The following is a 20,430-nucleotide window of genomic DNA, read 5'->3' as shown; positions in this document are numbered from 1 at the left end:
TAGGGATTGAATATTCGTCAGAGCGGGGATTGCCGTTACTAATAGGATACTTGCCATGATAGGCAGCTTGGAAGACCCCATCGCCAGCGCTAGACTCAGGGCCGGGACGACTTGGATGGCAGGAACGAGAGAACTGCGACAGGTTGATATTGTTCCGCTCTCATGCGCTCGCAATATCACGCGTGATATTGGAACAAAATATCATGCTTGATATTGATTTTACAAGCTCCTTTGATATTGTGAGACTATTCACAACGTGCAAAAATCAAGCTGAAAGTTGACTCGACACAAAAATGTTTCCATTGCACATCGTTTTTTAGAAAGAGAAAGCATAGTTTGCTATCTCTTTTTAATCTTCACCGATGGCAGACGCGAAGGGACTGCTTCAAGCCGTTATGAAAGTTTCGGTTGCATTTGGGTGTAAAGCTGGGTTTAGACTAGGCAAGTCAAATGATCAACTCAGTTGAATTCAATCGGCTTGAAAACTTGAGCCTGGTTCAACTTTTTTCAATTCAAGTGAGTTGATCAAGTCAGTTGAATGGCATGGTTTACACGTTCAATTCACATTCAAGTCAGTTGAATTCAACTGACTTGATCAATTGACTTGTCCTGTCTAAACCCAGCTTAAAGCAAAAATCATTAAACTCAATCTCACCACAGTTTGGGGAGATTTGCAGTTGATGAGTTTTGTTAGCTTGATATTCCGAGCTGCGATATCACAGCTTGCAAAATCAACCGCAGTAGTTTGCTTGTTGATTTTCGTCTACGAAAATCAAGCGTGATCTTTGGCGTTGGTGAGATTTGATTTTTTGATATTTTCCCAACACTGATCACTATACACTATCAATATAGTAGTTCATCTGCCTCCGCCATGGCAGGACGGTAAAAAACACTGTCTTTTATTTATACATCCGTAAACACAACGTACGAAAAGTTCTGCTCGTGAGCGATCATACTATGAGTGCTTCTTATTTATTAGCTTTTAGTCTATGCATATTCCGAAGCATAGAGAGAGTGCTGGAAAAAGCACAGTTCTGATAACTGCAAGGTTAGTGGTTCGAGACCCAGTCTTTTTTGGCATCCCAACAAACAATCGTCTATTGAAGAAACGACTTGTTGGCCATTTTATTCAACTGCATGCTTGATAGTACTTGTACTATTTTTAATAATAACTTCTGAACTTTGTTCACACAAATCTGGAGAATTTATTCAACCACAACATTGATCTACTTGGTGTTGTTTAAGGTATGTCGATAAGCTTTTATTCGACTTATATGAGTGGTAACAGAGCTTTTATTCGATAACATTTTTGATTATTCAGCGTTTCTTAGACAGCACTGCTTCCTTAAAACAGTGATGCTTTGTATACGCTTGATTCTCAAGTGAAGTAACGTTAAATTAGACATTAATATACATTTATACATTTATTAAACGATTTATCAACTGTGGGAAAATTAACCCGAAAATAAGACGGGGGAGGGGGGCAGGGAAGTGTGTGTTTCTTAAGTGTATTGACGTGGCTGGCACCACACAGATATTAGAAAATTTATTAATTACTTATACATGTCGTTTTACATGGGATTCGAACCATGTACCTTCCGATCACCAGTCGCTTGCCTTGTCATCTGAGCTATCCTAGAATGCATCATATGTGCAACTCAATAATCAATAAAAGCTTGCATGAAAGTAAATACCTATCAGCACTCCCGATCGCAACTCTAGCTCCTTAAAGGCCCTGTGGGAATGATTAATTCATTCATCGTTGTTTTAAATGAGACTAATGTTGCCTCTTCACATCTTCAAGTCGAAAGAAAAGATGCTCGGTTATATTTTAAACTAGATTAATGCGTTCATTATCGTGAGTCATGTGATCGATGATTACTATTTAAATTAATTATGTTCTACGCAAATAAAAAAAGGGTTGAGCTTAGGATTAAACTCACGACCTTCTAATTGGAAAGCGGAAACGATAACCACTACTCTACTGATTTCGCCTTGTTGTAAGACTGAATCAGTGTTGTCGAATAATGAATCTAATACGTCGTGCTACATGGACGCATAGTGGTATAAGAGCTATTATGCTGACTGTATCGACCTTTATTCCGCAATATTGTAAAGCAATGCAATGAAATCTAATAATGGAGCTAGAGAACATTTATTAGACGTCTAATAGAGCATGTTATCAAATCAATTGAAAACAGTCGAATTAAAGTGTCAATGTATGTACAAATTACACTTATTCAGTTTGTTATTAGACCGAACTTCTGGCGTTGAATTGGGAAGACATTTAACACTTTTACAGCTTTTAATAAGTTAAATAATAAGATCAGAGCAAACAGTTGAATAAATGTGCATCTATCGATCTCAATGAGCTTTTTCTGCACATAATTCGACAACTCTTTTTATTCAGCATTGTACACTGTTATACAGCATTTATTCAATATATATGCTTATTTGCTACTTTGAGTTTTAAAGTGTTTTTATGTTACTTCATACGCGAAGTTAACGATTTTCAGAGTTGGTTGGAAAATGCTAACATGAAGCTTGAGTGTGATGATTTATTAGCTAGAGAATGATCTTTAGAAGAGGGTAGGTGGATAGTTCCGTTAGAGTACGGCAGTATGAAAATTGAATAGAAGTTGAAAATGAGCGAAGGGCCATTAATGCGACAGTTTTTAAGGATAGACGCACATTTTTGCCTGTGGACTTGGAGACATACTTCAAGTCCCCGCGTACATCGTACGGGTTAGGCAAAAATGTGCGTCTATCTTTCAAAACTGTCGCATTAATGGCCCTTCGCTCATTTTCAACTTCTATTCAATTTTCATACTGCCGTACTCTAACGGAACTATCCACCTACCCTCTTCTAAAGATCATTCTCTAGCTAATAAATCATCACACTAAAGCTTCATGTTAGCATTTTCCAACCAACTCTGAATTGTTTGTTGGGTGGTATAAGAGCTATTTTGCTGAGTGTATTCACCTTTATTCAGCAATATTGTAAAGCAATGCAATGAAATCTAATAATGGAGCTAGAAAACATTTATAAGACGTTTAATACAGCATTTTACTCAAACAATTGAAAACAGTCGAATTAAAGCGACAATGTGCTCAATGAGCTTTTTTCAGCACATACTTCATGTTTTATTCAGCATTGTACACTGTTTTACAGCATTTATTCAATTTGTATGCTTATTTGTGACTTTGAATTGTTTGTTGGGATGATTAATTTCTCTCAATAATGCATTCCACATTTTTCTTCTCCTTTTTCGCATCCTCCGTTCATGCGGTCTTCATTAACATCCTCCGATGACGAATACCACATAATTGTAAGGTAAGCGAATCTTTCATCCCCTGGTTAGGTGTAGACATAAAAAATTTGTTTTTTCAACAAAGTTTCATATTTTGAGTAGCTCTTCATCTTTGCCCAAGAAATCCTTCTATATGTTTAGGTGAAAAGATACACGGAGAAAAAATAGTGCCCAAAATTTGAGTTCATTATTCTTAATTTTGAGTTGAGTCTCTCACTTGCACTCGGTATTGTTGTCAAAAATGGAATAAGAGATTTTACCCAACGATATAGTTCAGCCCAATAAGTTACTTTTGAGTGAATTGCATATCCTCAAATTTACGTGCATTAAACTTAATTGTGGGTAGAATATACTCAAGAGTAAATGGAAAACACTGTATAACTCAAATTTGAGTTATTGGGCTGAACTCGGGAGTTGTGGGAAAAGTATTTGATTTTGGGTAGTTTTTCATCTTCGTGTAGTTTTTTATTTTATATTTTTCATAGTAGACCATGATATATTTTTAAAAATTTTAGGATTTTGGGTGATACTTATGTGAAAAATCCCTTTGAAAGCACTTTTTTGATTAAGTCAGTAGATTATATAGGGGCGACCCCGGCATAGTGGTTAACATCCATACCTCTCACGCCAAAGTCACGAGTTCAAATCTCACCCCCGGACAAGTCACGAATGACCCAAGAGTGTTAAAGTGACTATAAAAAAAAAAAAAAAAAAGTAGATTAGGGGAATTTACGTATTCTCAGCAACCTAAGCAGCGACCTTCTTTCTATAGCCTTTTTCTCTATGGAACGCACACATATGCAGTATTGGTTTGTTTACAATCTTTTGCTGCCAGCTGCTCTAACAATTTCAGTCGAAAGAATTGTCAAAAACTGTTTTGAAACGCTTTTACAAAGCTCCAATCTTCTCTAGTGAGAGCGAGTATTGTCGGCAACCAGTTTTTCTTCGGCAACCGTTCCATTTGAACTGCATGTAAATCTGCTGTTCTATTATCGGCAACTCGAAATCAGCTACAATTTGTAGTGCGTGTGTTTCATTTCAAGAAAACCCTGCTAGATTGCTTTTTCTCAGTAGTAAAAATATAGTCAAATTGAAGCTGAAAGCATAAAGAATCGTTTGCATGCATTCATCGAAGTGTTTTCGTAAGAAAATCCAGTGAAAATAGTGTTTCAATTTAGGTTGCCGAAAATAGTCTGTCGTGCCGAAGCCGTCATTTCCCCTATATAAAATACAGTTGAATTCGCGATGCTCCATCTACTACCACTGTGGAGCAGCATTCCAAAATTTCGTTTTTTTGGCCTTGGACCCCTTGGTGATACTCTAAGGAAGCCTTAGCGTGAAACTTCAAAGGCACAAATGTCAGCTTCCACAAAACATACAAATTTGAAATTGCTACCCTCTGTTTGTAGCAGCACAGCACACACTAAGGCTTCCTTAGAGTATCAGCTTAAGTATCTGTTCGATAAAAAAACTATTTTTTTGCGAACAGTTTTATAACTGATAACATTTAATTTATTGATTTTACATTGCAACATTTTGAGATCTTTAAAATTATTGTTGAAGTATTGAGTTCATATTATATGTATCTTTATTATGGTTAATCTATGGTATTTTCAATCTGGGTGTTCAGTCAGTTTAAACTGATCTTGTTTTTAATTGATTGCGAACCAGAAAATAGTAATAGCAGTGTGCTCTTTTCTTACAATTATGGTCTTTTCAAAAAATTCAATCCGTGTCATTACCTGAGCATCTCCTACCTATGCTATGCTGTATGTGGGACGCGGTGCCACAAATTGAAATGTTGACTGCACACATCACACCCCAAAATGCGTCAACCGATCGCAAAGCTAATCGAATTTTCTCCCACCCATGCACCTAGCCTTTCTGATTGACAGGCTGCGGATGTAACTTCAAAAACAATTATCCACAAACCGTGCATCACTTACCGTGTTTGTCCTTCTCGTGCATCAGCTTCCCATCTGCTAAATTAATAATTAGCACCAGTTTGCAGCATAAAACATTCACGAAACCATTAAATTTCATTTTCAGCTTCTCCAGAGTGTCCTCGTTTCTCCCTTTAGTGTCGGCACGCGTGCGGGGGGTGACAGTTGTGTTGTACAGGGAAGCACAATAGTCTGAACCTTTTATGAAGTTGCAACTGCGGTCGACTGCATTTGATGATGATCTCTATCTCTCACGGATGAATCCAGTAGTTGCAACTTTGTCCCATTCATTTCAGGCTGAAACGGAGGAAAATGTAAACTATGTGTAATGATTTGGTTGGTTTTTAATGGAATGATACATCATTTGGTGTTCTGGGAAAGGCAGTAAGAGTTAAGAGTTATGCTATAAGTTAGAATATCTAATGTTAAAATTGAAATAAGTATGTTTATCTCGTGGGAAATATTAGATACTCTCGATCATATATTTTAGGGAAAAACCTCAATTCCAATGTAATGAACTTTGTAATTGATTCTGAGAGGAAAGATTCCATCAAATGAAGTAGGTACCCAGAATTCGTAGAAGGCCACTGCCGCCAGGTTAATTTTGCTTGACGCCTACATCAATTATTCACGACGCCACAAAAGTTACGTCGTCCTTTTATGCTATGAAAACAAATTGGAGCACCATCATCGCCATCATCGTCATCGACAGCAGCAGCATACCACCATCGTCCATGTCATTATCAATGGAAGCGATGGCAACTATGCACTTCTAATGGCATTTCCTCACAGAGGATAACTCTATCGCCCTTCTGCCATCCGCACTGTAGCCATCAGTAGGTCGGCTTGTCCTTTCCGCAGACAATGTAAGTTCATGAATTGCCAATTGGGTGTTTTTGTGGATAGTAGTAGAACCAGCAGCAGCATATTACATTCACCTATAGCTGGCAGTGATATAAACAGACCGAATAGTGGAAGTCCTTTATTCAAAACACATTGCAAACGATAATGATCGGCAACAGCGTGGCGGGGTCGTTTAATATACCCACCACATACCTATCCAGTACGCCAAAGCAAAGGACGCGACCAGATGCGCGGTGACTCGGGAACATTGTCCGCTGCAAACTGTGACTGTAACTACCGGAGTCGTTTCGGAAATGAATGAATCGATTTGGGCGCATTGTGGAACCGTGAACGATGTGAAAGTTATCAATTATTTCAGGCAAATTGTTTCATAATCAACCGGTTGCAGATAGTTCTCTTCGGGGAATTATGGAAACAGTTTAAGGAGCTGTGACGTTAAATGGGAGACTCTGCCATCTGCTTCCAATATGTTTTGATTTTAATTTTTTGTTGAGAAAAGTTTCGATTTCTAGCTTCAAGCAAATTCCATAACTAATCATCCATCATTGAAAACCATGAATGCGAATGGCACTTGTCGTCTGACATTGTTTTGTTTGATCTGTTGCAAGTTAATGCGGAGCTACTCCGTTATCGCCAGATCAGCTGTAATTACACAGTGAGCTAACAGATAATGCTTGGGACTAGCAATCATCCTCAAAGTGTAAAAACTGGTGATCTAAAATTAGGCAATACCAGTGCCGGTCGTGCCAGATCGCAGGTCAAGAAGGGATTGGGTTGTAATATGTTGACGTGATACTCGCTTTGTTGGAATCTTCTGCCCTTGCACAAGAAACCATAACACAGTGGTGTGCAAGCGGTCGTACACAGTTCGAAAAAGTAGTGTAAATTTCTGTTAAATATGATGCCCATAAATGGAGCGTCGTATATCATATAAGTTTACATGTATTTCATGTTATATTCTGACACATTTCATGCAATGTAGCAAATATTGTATTGTAGCCTATCTTTGTAAACAACATCGTTTACAAGTTGCTCGGATAGCAGGCCTGGGTTCAATCCCAGTCAGCGCTGCCGGGATGTTCTGAGGCATAACATCTCTGATCACGCCGAATTTAAGCCGTTGGTCCCCGGTTCATTGGTTGATGGGTCGATAGGTAGGGTCCAGGTGTGGGAGCTGCCTTTCTGGCGGGTACACGACGTTAGGGATACGGTCGTTAGGCATACGGACGTTAGGCATAATGTACGATAGGCATAAAGGACGTTAGGCATAATGGACGTTAGGCATAATCGACGCTAGGCATAATCTACCCGATGAATTCCAGAAGGATGATAATGGGGACCGTCTATTGATTGCTAACTTCGGTGACAATAATGAAAGACCCTTAATTTTTGGAACTCATGAAAACTTGCGACGTCTTGGGCAGGCAAAGTATTGGGCTACAGATGGCACGTTTGCCACAGTTCCTTGTTTGTTTCGGCAACTCGTCATTGTTCATGGAAGTATCGCTCACATCACATCATCAGCAGACGGTTCCGCTAGTTTTCATTCTGATGACAACAAAAACAGAACCGTTGTATCGAAAAGTATAGCAGCAGCTGGTATGTTTTTTTGTTATTGAATGAAAAACCACAGAATTCACCATTCTTCATTTCATGAGCTGTTCTTTTGCATCATATTTTATTCAACCTTAGCTGTTTTTTGTTATTGAATGAAAAATTACAGAATTCACCTTTCTTCATTTCATGAGCTGTTCTTTGAGGAAAATCTTTTCTTCTTTGACAATTGTAATATGTGTGTAAGAATATATTACATCAAATGTGTGATTTTTTTTATTTCTAGATGCGATTGATTTCAAGTTATAGTTCAAAACTATGCTGAGTTTTCATTGCCAGATTACTTAACCGCTATCGCTACTAATCTTGGATCTAAGTAAATATGTAGCTACGTCACTTATGATATGATAAATAATGGATTCCATACTGTGCTTATTAAAGAAACTATGCTTGTTTAACTTGTATCATTTTTTATTCAACGCTTAGCCTTATTTAAGCATTGTTCACCATGCTTGAAACAGGTTTCTAGAGTTGCACAGCAGCAAGGTATTATATGCCTAACGTCCATTATGCCTAATTACTTTATGCCTAACGTCCATTATGTCTAGCGTCCGTATGCCTAACGTCCGTATGCCTAACGTATTTATGCCTAATGGGGTACACTCCTTCCTGGCGCGTGCTCAGCACGGAAAACAAGATCGACAGAAAAAAAATTACTCGGATGCGTGAAATGAAATACAAGTTTATGCAAAAGAATGTTTACATCACAGTTAGAATTCAGAATTCAATTTTTGGTGTCCGGCCATATGATCAAATGCCGTTTGGCCGAATGCTGTTTGGCTGAATACTTTAAAAGGGATTACCAACTTTTGAAAACAATGCATTCGGCCTGTTAGGTTTCTGAAGTGTAGTTGCAACTTAAGAAAAAAAAATATTTATAATAATATTTCAACACTTAAGGAACAGAACATTAACATTATCATTGTAACACTTCAAACTCAAATATACCCAACCATCAGGATATAATTAAGTTCGTTAATTTTAACTTTTAAACCACTGTGCCGGGCCTCATAGCCTAGTCAGTAAAGGCACGGTATTACCAAGCCGGAGGCGGCGGGTTCGATTCCCGGTCCGGTCGAGGGAAACTTTCGTGTTGGAAATTTTTTTGAATTCCTTGGACATAGAGTATCATTGTGTTTGCCACACAATATACAAATTCATGCTTTGGTATTGGCATCGAAAGCTCTCAATTAATAACTGTGGAAGTGCATTTAGATAGAACACTAAGTTGAGAGCACGCAATAAGCTAATATGAACTAAGCAATAAGCTTGAAATGTGAATAAGAAGAAGAAGAAGAAGTGTCCGAAAACTGAAAGAAGTTTCTGTTAAAGAACACTTTTTTGTTATACATAAAAATGGTCAGATGATGAATTTTGATCGCATTTATCCATTGGTTTCTAGTGTATTCACTAATGAGATACTAACTGACGACCATATTAACCTGGCTGCCAGGAACGTTCCAGTAAATGATCAAACGCTGGGTGCAATTGATGATGATTTTTTAGGCCGTGACTCTGCTCAAGTCATCCTTCAATCCTGGACCTGATGGAGTTGCATATGTATTTTTGAAGAGACATATTACTAGCTTGTTAATTCCGCTTTTTCGCCTGTTCCGACTGTCTCTCGCCAGTGGTATATTTCCATCTTGCTGGAAATTTGCGCACATGTTTCCCGTGCACGCAAAATTGGTGGGGTGGGACACGACCGCATGGTTGACGTAGACTACGTTAAACTGTGTAGTGAAATTCTCGTGTATTTTTCAAAGATGTTGATTTAAAATACAGTAGAAGTAACCTATGATTTCGGTCCTATGTACATATTTTGGATTTCCTACTTAGTAAAAGTTGGTTAAATTCAGGACCACATTTGGTTCTTAAATTACAATCAGATATGAGTAAGACTTTCTTCATTGAAGCGTCCAACAATGACCGTCATGATGGCTTCCCTATCATTTCAAGATTTCTAGGGCACAAATGAAATTTTTATGTGGTAATGAGATTGACCCTCAGCGATTCAACTTCAAAATGCTAAAAATAAATGCACACAAAAAAGGAGTGCACAGATTTGCATCAATGTTATGCAACATTTCATAGTTGATCGAGATGATATCAATTAGCCATGAATCCCTTCAATAAGTTCTCGGTACGTATTTTATCTAACGGTTGAACAAATAAATACTAAAATACTAAGGTTGTGTTCCATTTGGAATATTTTCACTTAGATTTGACACTTTGAAAATAAATTAAGATGTTCGAAAATCCCTCTGTTGTAGATGGGTCGATTTTCTAGAAAGTGTCTGTCAAATTGATTCTTTGTCTGTCAGAAATAAGTCTGCTGGAATAGCAGGTTTATTTGAAAATTTTCCATCTGTCTCCTTTAAGTAAAAAATCACCAAATGTAACACAGCCTTAATGACTTGAGCACAGAATCGTTTCTTGTTGTGGTTGTCGTATTAGATGCTAGATAAAAACTTCTTTTATCGATATGTGTGCTGAAAATACCTGGGCCGAGTAGATTCAGGGAGAAATTCGACGAAGAGAATCTTATCAGTGTTAATTAGGATCTAATACAATGTTCAGCTTGAATTGTTTCGCTTAGCTGTAGCAATGTAAACAGAAAATCGGTTAAGAGAATCAAACATTACAAGTAGGCCCTTTTGAACGCTCAATGTCGAATTTCAGAACCTAGCACTGGAAAAAAAAAACTCGACGGTACCTCTGTTTATGCTAAGAGATAAGCATTGCAAGTCCCTCCTACTTGAATAATTATGCAATCGAACGGCTTGCTATGCCTCGGCCCCTTCCAACATTTAAATGATCTTTATTTCTTGTATTTGTTTGGTTTACATGTATGGATTATCAAGTGACGCAGATGCGTCTTTTCAACTTAAGTACATTTGAAATTTTAAATATTATTTACAGTTCCTAGTCCTATCAGGCCTGTTATTAGAGTATGGCCACCTTGGTGGGATTGGTTTGTTTTTAATTTGAAAAAGGAGACTACTTATAACTACTATTCACAACTACAATTAACCTGTAACTACTATATACACCTAACCTACTATATACAAATTGCTTATCAAAGCATGATATATTGCATTTCTGCATAAACCTAGTCTTAATGTCATCAATTTTGAAATCTTAATTTGGAATGTTCGCCTCTTGGTGGAGGTCTGAAATTCTTGTGTCAAAGGGACGATCAAGGATCATCCTAAGCACTCTGTTCTGAGCAACCTGGATTTTGTTCCTGTGAGTCTGAGCACATGATTCCCACACCGGAGCTGCGTAGAGGATCGCAGGTGCTATGACTTGTTTGTAGACAGCCAGTTTGTTCACCCTTGAAAGGCGGGATCTACGGCAAATCAGCGGATACAGACAACTAACCAAGGTGAAACACTTGTTTTCTCCACATGCGAGCGGAATAGGAGCCTTTCGTCAAACAACATCCCGAGACAGGTTACTTCGGCGGACCACTCAACCCTTGTACCATCCATGATTACAGTTCAAGAGGGAGCAGGTTTTAGTTTGTGAGATTGCCGATGGAGGAACATTATTGTTTGGGTTTTGGAAGAATTGATTTTGTTTTTCCACGTGGTGGCATAATCAGCAAAGGCGTCAAGGCATCGTTGAAGCTTGTTTTTTATTTCACGAGGCATCCTTCCTTTGACGGTTATAGCGGTATCATCTGTGAACAGAAATAAAACGCAACCGTTACCCAAGGGAGGAATGTCGGAAGTGTAGATGCTGTATAGCAAAGGGCCCAACAGACTTCCTTGCGGAACACCTACTGGGATGGAAAATGTGCTTGAATTGCAACCATTCAACGATACCCTGAACGACCTTTGCTGAAGGTAGTTACGGGTGATTTTAACAAGATGCAAAGCAAAGTTGAAGTTACAAAGCTTATATACAAGCCCATTGTGCCAGACATTGTCAAACGCTTTCTCAACGTCTAACAATGCCATGACTGTGGACTTGGATACAGCCTTGTTACTTCGGATGTTATTCATCACCCGTACTAGCTGATGATTTGTGGAGTGCCCCTTCCTGAACCCGAACTGTTCCGGTAAGAGAATGTTGTGTTCCTCGACAAATTAGAGCAAACGATTGAGAATAAGTTTCTCGAAAAATTTGCTCAGCGCTGAAAGGAGGCTGATTGGTCTGTAGCTTGAAGCTAGCGTTGGGTCCTTCCCGGGTTTGCGGATAGGTATGATTTTCGCTGTCTTCCAGATACTTGGAAAGTAGTGCAGTTTCAAGCATCTGTTGAAGACAGCAGCCAGCAGAGAATGAACATTCATGCTGAGATTTTTCAATACTAGGTTAAATATTCCGTCAAACCCGGGGGACTTCATGCTTTTGGTGCATTTCAGCGTTGAGCAAATCTGTTCCACTGTGATTCTATCCTCCGGAGGGATGGCACAAGGGGAGGAATCAAGGTTGAGTACGCATTGCTTCGAGTGGACTTTGGATGTTGAAGCCAAGCAAGTGCGATTTTGCAATTGGTGAGCACCAATCGCATTTGCTTTCTCCTGAGGGGTGATTATGAGCCGATCGTCATCATTTTCATCTTTGAGTGGAGGAATGAGTTAGGGGTGCGTCTTTAGGACCTTGGCAACCTTCCAGAATGATCTGGAGTGGTCGTCCAGATTCTTTTTGTACACTTCCGCAAGGCACAACGCTAACGCTAACCGCAGCAGAAAAGCTTATTTAGTTGATTTTTGATTCTCGATTGAAAGGGTTCGAACAGTCAGCAAAAGTCAATAATCCAGCTAGGCTAGCGAAACCGAAATGCAACCTGATCTGACCAAAAGCGGAAACATGTAATTCTATTCTCTTAACCCCGATGCACAACATCCTACAGCTATTAGCCTCGAATCGTATACAGAATACTGCCTCACAGCCAGGATTACACCCAAGGTGTAATCAAGCATGAATAGGAAATGCTTCACAGAGTTCAAAGCTACAAACGGCTTCGCCTGGAGACTTTCGTTCCGGAGTGAGACCATTCTGGAAGCAATCTCCTTGTTCAGATCGGCCATTTCACGTTTCCACGCTAGATCTCCGGTTTTTTGGAACTGGCATCTACGAACATTTCTCAGTCGAATCAATAGTTGGGTGTGGGAATCAATGGCAATAAACTTACCCCTCACAGGAACTCGTCCGACGCACGCCTCGTCAGCCACGGTTATGGCTTGGTAAAGTCCCTCCAACGCTCGGTCGATGTCCTCCACGGAGTCAAACGGCGGGCTGTCGATGACGTGCATGTCTACTACGCGTCCAAACTGGGCCCAGTTTACGTGATGGTAGTTCTTGCGCAGGCTTGAAGCAGGAACTACGTTGTATCCCAGTTCAGCCACCACCGGTTGATGGTCGGAGCTGAGTTCGTTCAAGGCTACCGGCTTAGACAAGCTGGTATTTGTAAGAAACAGGTCTAGCGTCGATGGGTTGCCTGCCGGTGAGATGAATGTTGGCTCGTCCAAGAGCCAAACGGAGTACAGCCCATGCTGCGAATGGTCGAACAGCAGACGACCGTTCTGGTTCTGCTAGTAGTTCCACCAGGCCTCATGGCGAGTGTTTAGATCTCCTCCAACAACGAAGCGGGAACCGGTACGGGTGATGGTGGACAGGTCTTTCTTGAATTTAGCCGCAAGTTCGCTGCTGGCGGCACACTGTCGAAGGCAGTAGACGGCGATGAACTGGGCGTATCCAGTCGCGGTCTCCACCTCCACACCAAGGGCCTCGATGCTAGAGGTGCGGATATGGGACAGAGTGCGGTATTTTATCCCTTTTCTGACGATGATCGCAACACCACCCCCCTGGAGCTAGTACGATCAAGCCGAATGATGTTGTGGTCTTGTAACCAGCAACTGTCTCCGGACTTGAGGTGGGTCTCGGTGTGGAGGCCCACGTTGATGGTATGCTTGCGGAGGAAGTTCCCAAGTTCGATGGTTTTTGCTCTCAAGGAGCAAGCGTTCCATGTGACTATGCATAGTAGTTGGATCCATGAGGGAGTGAAATTTGTTTACCGGGCGTTGGTGGGGGGGGGGGGACCGGGTGCATCGCCTGGCCCGATAGTCGGGGACTTATTTTTCTTACGTCCTGGTTGGTTGGAGGTCGATGCATGCTTTCGGATACGCTTGAACTCCTCACGTTTGGTGCACTGCCTGTCAGAGCCCTGATGAGCACCGCCACAGTTGACACCCTTGATAACGTCAGGACTGTCATCTGGGCATTTGGAGGAGGCATGGTCCTTGGTGCAGAAGTTGCCACGTGGGTTGATGTTGCAATTTCGAGTGCCGTGCCCGAAGTTGAGGCAGAGCTGACACTACGTTACATCGCGGTGGCCACCACGGTAGCACTCCCAACGGATGAAGACGTTGAAGAGCGAGCGGATTGCTTGCAACGCATTAAACGTCACCTTCCTCTTCTTGAAGTGTACCAGGAAAAGGCAATCCTGGTACTTCCTCTGGCTTTCGTTCCTCCTCTTGATCCAAAAGACGGCGATGGGGGCCAGCTTGTGCCGGTCTTTAATTTCAGCTTCGATCACTTTCGTTTCGAAATTCAGAAGGCGTCGGATGACTACCTTAAACGGCTTGTCGCCCGGGATTTCGTGTGTGAAAAATTCCACTTTGGAATTCTTCAGCGAAGCCAAAGCTTTGTTGTACTCCGCTTTGGTGTGGAGGATGATTTTCGTGCCAATCCCGCACAGCTTGTACTCGGCAGCGACGCCAAGGGATGCCATGTCTTGAGCCAGCTTGTCGAGTGGTACTGACTTCACCACCAGAGGTGGGAGTTTCACTTTCGGACCGTTCTGGCCGCCTGTGGCCATGTTTTCAACGGACCCGCCGAAATCACCGACGTCACTACCGTTGATTGCTGTGGCGTTATCCTGGAGACCACTTTTCATTGGGGTATGGACACTTCCACGGTCTGATGTGTCTTTCTTCGTCTTATTGCCGCCTTGGGCAGTGTTAGACTGGGTTGCAGGGTTCGAACCCTGGTTCGAGCCTGTCTTCTTCTTCCGCTTCGACATCATGCGCGATGCACCGAAACGACCGAAAACGTGAACAAACGCGTAGCACTATTAATATCACTGGCACTTAGCGAGTGAATCAAACAACCGACTGTACTGCACAACGGTTTGATGCAGAATCCTGATGTCGGCCCCATCAACAAAAAAAAACTGGGGCTGTATAAACCGTTCTATAGCATAATTTTCCAAGCAGAAGGGACTTTCATATCTAATCTAAAAGCATAAATAGAGGAACCGTCTGAGAATTTCAGTGCTTGGTACACGGCGAATGAGAACGACCCAAATTTGAGTTTAGTTCACTCATAATCGCCAAAAGTGCAGGAGCTCAGCGATGAGTAAATTTGCCTCATGTTTTCCCAGGTTTTTTCAGGATTTTCCAGGGAAAAAATCCCGAATTTGAGAAAAGTAAAGATTGGATTCACTCAGTCTATTGGTTCCTAGACTGAATAAAATTTTCGTTAATTTCCTCATTTTCCGTCAGATTTTTTTGGGTTTTCCACAGAAAAACCATGTGACAAATTTACTCATCGCTGAGTTCCTGCACTTTTGGCGATTATGAGTGAACTAAACTCAAATTTGGGTTGTTCTCATTCGCCGTGTACAGAAAACTGTTATCTGTGTAGGAAAATCCTTTATATCACCACAGAAACACTCCGTTTTCGTTATCTTATGCAAAATAATGAATGTGCGTTCACAAAACGCACGAAATCTTAAAAAACCATATTAAGTTTTTTTTTCTAATTCAATCAATAGATTTAAGATGTACCGAGAATTTAATGGGGGGATTTCAAGCTAAAATGTTCTGATTGCGAGATATTGACGATCAATACGGAAATTTCGCCTTAATTTCCAACCCGTTTTGTGTGGTGTGGGCTGCTGATTTTCAGTGTTGCCCAATGATTAGGGAACTTTCATAAATAGCGTAGTAGTTGAGGGAGGAGAGGGGTTTCGGAAGTTGGGACCGGCCATGGTGTATTGCAAAACATGCTCCGAGGGCGAAGGGCGGTTAATTGGTCAAACATATTCGTAATTAATGGATGACCTCAATTTTACTTCCAAAGGCTGTGCCGCAATGGGCGAGTTAAATTTAACGCGTGATTAAAAGTGACAGATGAGTTATTGAATATATACGAGCGTGATTATTTCGGACCGACTAGAAGTTAAATTTTGGTAACCGTGGCTGAGTTCTGTTTGAAAACTGATCAATTTCCGGCATTTTCGAACATTGAAAATAACTTTCGGAATGCACGTTTAACCATGAGTTAAATTTAATTCGGCAATCGGTACACAGCCCAAGAAGTATTTCTAACACTACCATCAGATAGAGGAAATTTTCCCCTACCTGATATAGTGGTGTTAGTATGTGGAGCGAGCTATTAGTTATGCCAAACCGACGATAAAATGCGTTGTTTACAAAAGCTGATATGTCCTTTCGAAAAAGTAATCGAGATTTGTAGATACATTCAGGCAAGGAACGCTTGCGCCATCGAGGTGACGCCGCTACCAGCAGCCAGTAATCTCGACGGGAACGACGCGCAAAGTATGAGGTGCAAAACTCGAACGCTGCGCGCTTGTCAGGAACCGCCTTCTTCTGCTGCTACGGCTACTGCTGCTGCTGCTGCGACCTGCTTACCCGCCGTCCGAAGCGAAAATGATTATGAGGACTGGGTTTGGGGAGAACGTTTGTTTCGTGAAAACAGTGATAAAATTATTACATTTTATTTGTATCTTTTTAAAACAGTTTTTATAAAAAAAATTAAAAATTTTTTTTTGTAACAGCTTACGAGAATTATTTCCTATTGATTGGTGTATTTGGATTTTAATTTCTTCTATATATGACAAAGTTATAAACGTTCAAAATCATACACCTTTTCGTGACGGTCGCAATTTTAGATTTTCGATTTACCCCCAGTACCTTCACGTAAGACGTAGTCTACGTCAAAAGGAAGGAAACGAGCTGTGGATAACTATCAAGGAATTACATCGTTAAGTGCCGTTTCGAAGCTATTCGAGCTAGTGATTATGGAACCGTTGCTGTCCCATTGCAAGCAGTATTTGAGTCCTGATCAACATGGGTTTACTATCGGCCGCTCTACAACCACCAAGCTGTTGTGTCTCACATCGTATATAACGGAAAGCATGTCGGATCGGGTTCAAACGGACGTTATTTATTCAGACCTATCCGCAGCATTCGACAAGTTGAACCATGTTATTGCGATTGCTAAACTCGGCAGGCTCGGTGTATGCGGTAATCTTGAGTTGGTTTCGATCATATCTTTCCAGTCGGCAACTAAAGGTTGCCATAGGATATTGCAGATCAGCTAGCTTCTTCACCACATCAGGTATACCTCAGGGAAGCCGTGTATCTGGTCATCGAAGCTCCTCGGTTATCATATACAGATGACCTCAAAATCTTCCTACGAATCTGCTCCATTGCTGACTGTCACTTTCCTCAACGTCAGCTGAATGTTTTCGCTAGTTGGTGCAGTTTAAACAGAATGATAGTGAACCCAGCCAAATGCTCCGCTATTACGTTCTCACGAAAACAACAACCGATAATATTTAGCTATGACCTGCTTGGCTCGACAATCGAACGCGTAAATCAGGTGAAAGACTTGGGTGTGATCTTGGATTCGCAGCTTTCATCGAAGCAACACATTGTATATGTTGTTGATAAGGCGTCAAGAACTTTAGGGTTCATTTTTAGGATAGCTAAAAACTTCACTGATATCTACTGTCTATAATCTCTCTATTGTTCGCTTGTTTGATCGACGCTTGAGTATTGTTCAGCGGTTTGGAACCCAAACTACAACAACGGTGCCGAGAGAATTGATTCTGTTCAACGTCACTTTCTTCGTTTTGCGTTGCGTAGGTTGCCTTGGAATGATCCGTTTCGATTACCCAGTTACGAAAGCCGTTGTCAACTTATCGACCTAGAACTTTTCCGGACTAGAAGAGACACATGCAGAGCCCTAACCGAGGAAGGACAGATTGCGAGGCTATCCTGAGGCAAATTGACCTGAATGTTCAACAATTCAACAATCCATCCTTTGACGGCAATCGAATGTGCAGGAAGGCAGCTTCCACACCTACGTAGGATATCGCACCCATTCATCAACGCACATGGGCCGGGACCAACGGCTTTACTTCCCTTCCGAAGGAAGACGCGACCAGAGATTAGTATGCCTCAGAAAAATCCCACCGACCTCGGCTGGGATTGAACCCAGACCCATTGGGGTGAGAAAGCTGTCACGCCTACCACTACACCACTGGTGCCGGCGTCTTGTAGCTCTTGACGGGGACCGTTTTTACCACCCCCTTACTATTTTAGTAACTAGATTTATAGTCTGACCGAGAGAAATTCCATCTAGCAAGAAATGGAACCAATTCAAGATATTGAAGACCAACAAATGAAAATTATATAAACACAACTAAAAAGCATCATGGAATAAAAAAATCTTTCCCCAAGCCAATTATGGTGTTGTTTTACGTAGGCGAGCTTTGAATCACGATAAAAGAGTTTCGGGAATTTCAGTCGCAAAACCTGATGTGCTCTTTTCAATTGGTTCCCGAAATTCTCTCCGCCTGACTGCACGTTACCTCGATATTAGTTTTGTCATCTCACTAGCAGTAGAGAGTCATCCAAGGTATAAAAATCTCTGGTCACGTCTTCCTACGGAAGGGAAGGAAGGCCGTTGGTCCCGGCCCATGTGTGTTGAATGAGTGCGATATCCTACGCAGGCGTGGAAGCTGCCTTCCTGCACATTCGATTGCCGTCAAAGGATGGCAATCGATCTCGGTCGGTGATTGGCACTAGATTGCGGAACAGAGACCGACGTTAAATAAAGAAATGGAGAAGAAAAGAAGAAGAGAGTCATCCAACTCGTAGAACAGGAGGATTGCTTCAAGTTTGATTAAATCATTTTGGACGGCGCTAATCAATTACAATGCTCATACACAGTTCATATGTCGCAGATTTCGATCCATTAATTCTTCGCTTCACATTATTTAAAACAAACTCTTACAATTCATCATTCCATCTTAGTTACAAATCCATCAGCTACCGTGGCTGTCAACTTTACGGAATTAACTTTCATCGCCGCATTCTGATCGTAATTAAAACTGATGGACGGTGCATTAAATTGATTTGCAAGTTATTTGAATTTCCGTTTACCTTTTCCCAATTTAGCTCGTCAGATAACCCACTGAATGGTCACTTACAAATTGGCAGCCGTCCGTTTGTTTCGAATTTGTTGGTCATTGTTGCTTGCAATTTCCAGTTCATCCAAAAAACCTGGTGGTAATGTAGGGGTAAACGTAACAAAACGCCATTATGGCATAAATCTTCTCTTCTTTGATACTGGAAAATTACATTAGCTAGCATTAGATTTGTAAAATGAAGTGGGAAGTCTATCACCTTTTACATTACAGAATCTGGATTTTCGATGCTTTATTACTGTTTGGCATAACTTCTAATTCATTTGGCATAACCTCGAATGCAATCTCAGCTCATATCGGACGTTGTGCCTCATTTACCCCTATTGTTGATGTCTCTTCCATCACCTACACCCTGGGTGCTTATCATGTCAGTTTCAATATTATTTTTCCTCAGATAATTATTTACTTTTTCAATGCAGCAATTTTAATCAACCGAATAACGTGCCAATCATAATAACAATCAGCGTCATCCGCGTGGTGGCTTTAGGCTCCCTCCTGTTTTTTTTTATCTCTACCCGATGTGTTTCATACAAAATTTGGAGCTCGTTGTTCGAGAATTCGAGTCTGGAAGCTGCTTGGTGGCACCGTGCCACTTTTGCGACCATCATTCTCGCTGGGAACCTGATTCGTTCAATAATGACCCGCTGTTCCATATGCACTGAATTGTGCCCTCCTGGCGTTCCATTGTATAATAGATGAGTTTCCAATTTAGGGAATAATGCAATAATGATATAATTCTGCCGCCCATACACATAATCAAAGCTTTTTTTTTATTATTTCGCATTCATAATATCATCCCGCCTTTCCATGACACACACGTGAAATGAGGTTGCAACAGGGTGATGGCAAGTGGTGGGCGATTGTGCAGCTGATCGACGGAAATTGATTTCAGTAAGTTTCAATTAGATGGCAATCGGTTTCAATATTGGGCAGAAGCAGCAGCAAAAAAAAAATGCTCACTAATTGCTGGTGCCAATTCAATTCACCGACCGTGGCAGAAAGTGGTCCTACGCAGGTCATTCATTTTCGATTGGCCGATGGAAAAGCGGCTAACTTATCGGGAGCTTCATTGATGCGATAAAATGGGAGGTTTCGATGAGGTGGTAGTTTTTTTAACAATCAACATCAGCAGAGTGAACATAATTATAACAAACTATGGAAAGAGCGGTTTGAATTGATCACTCTATGTTGCATTGCTTATATTGAATTTAAAAGTTTAATCACTTCTCATTACAATTGCAACTCCGGAGTGCCTTTTGAAAATTCGTTGCTTTAGTTGAAACTCCAGTAGTAATTCCATTGAATTTCATATTGGACACGCCGCCGGTATAATTTTTAATACGCCGACGATGCTTTAACTTGATTATCCGTTTTATGAAAAGTATTTCACGCAAATTACACCAAATTGGAAAATAAAGCAAACATGTTAAACTTTAAGACATAATAA

General features: G+C 40.9%; 1 protein-coding gene across 1 annotated transcript in view; it reads right to left on the bottom strand.

Annotated features, from left to right (window-relative positions):
- The window catches only part of LOC135710983 (hemicentin-1-like), a 277,039-nt gene that overhangs the window by 156,006 nt on the left and 100,603 nt on the right, over positions 1-20,430 (bottom strand). Inside the window, exon 2 of the mRNA XM_065233722.1 lies at positions 5,258-5,551. Coding sequence (XP_065089794.1) covers positions 5,258-5,354 — 97 coding nt within the window. The 5' untranslated portion in view covers positions 5,355-5,551. The remainder of the gene's footprint in view (positions 1-5,257; positions 5,552-20,430) is intronic.

Source organism: Ochlerotatus camptorhynchus, unplaced genomic scaffold (genome assembly GCF_037179485.1).
Source record: "Ochlerotatus camptorhynchus isolate MF236.1 unplaced genomic scaffold, CSIRO-AGI_Acam_v1.1 ptg000412l, whole genome shotgun sequence".
NCBI lineage: Eukaryota > Metazoa > Arthropoda > Insecta > Diptera > Culicidae > Ochlerotatus > Ochlerotatus camptorhynchus.
Note: the sequence above shows the minus strand (reverse complement) of the source record. Positions and strands in the feature narration are given on the sequence as shown.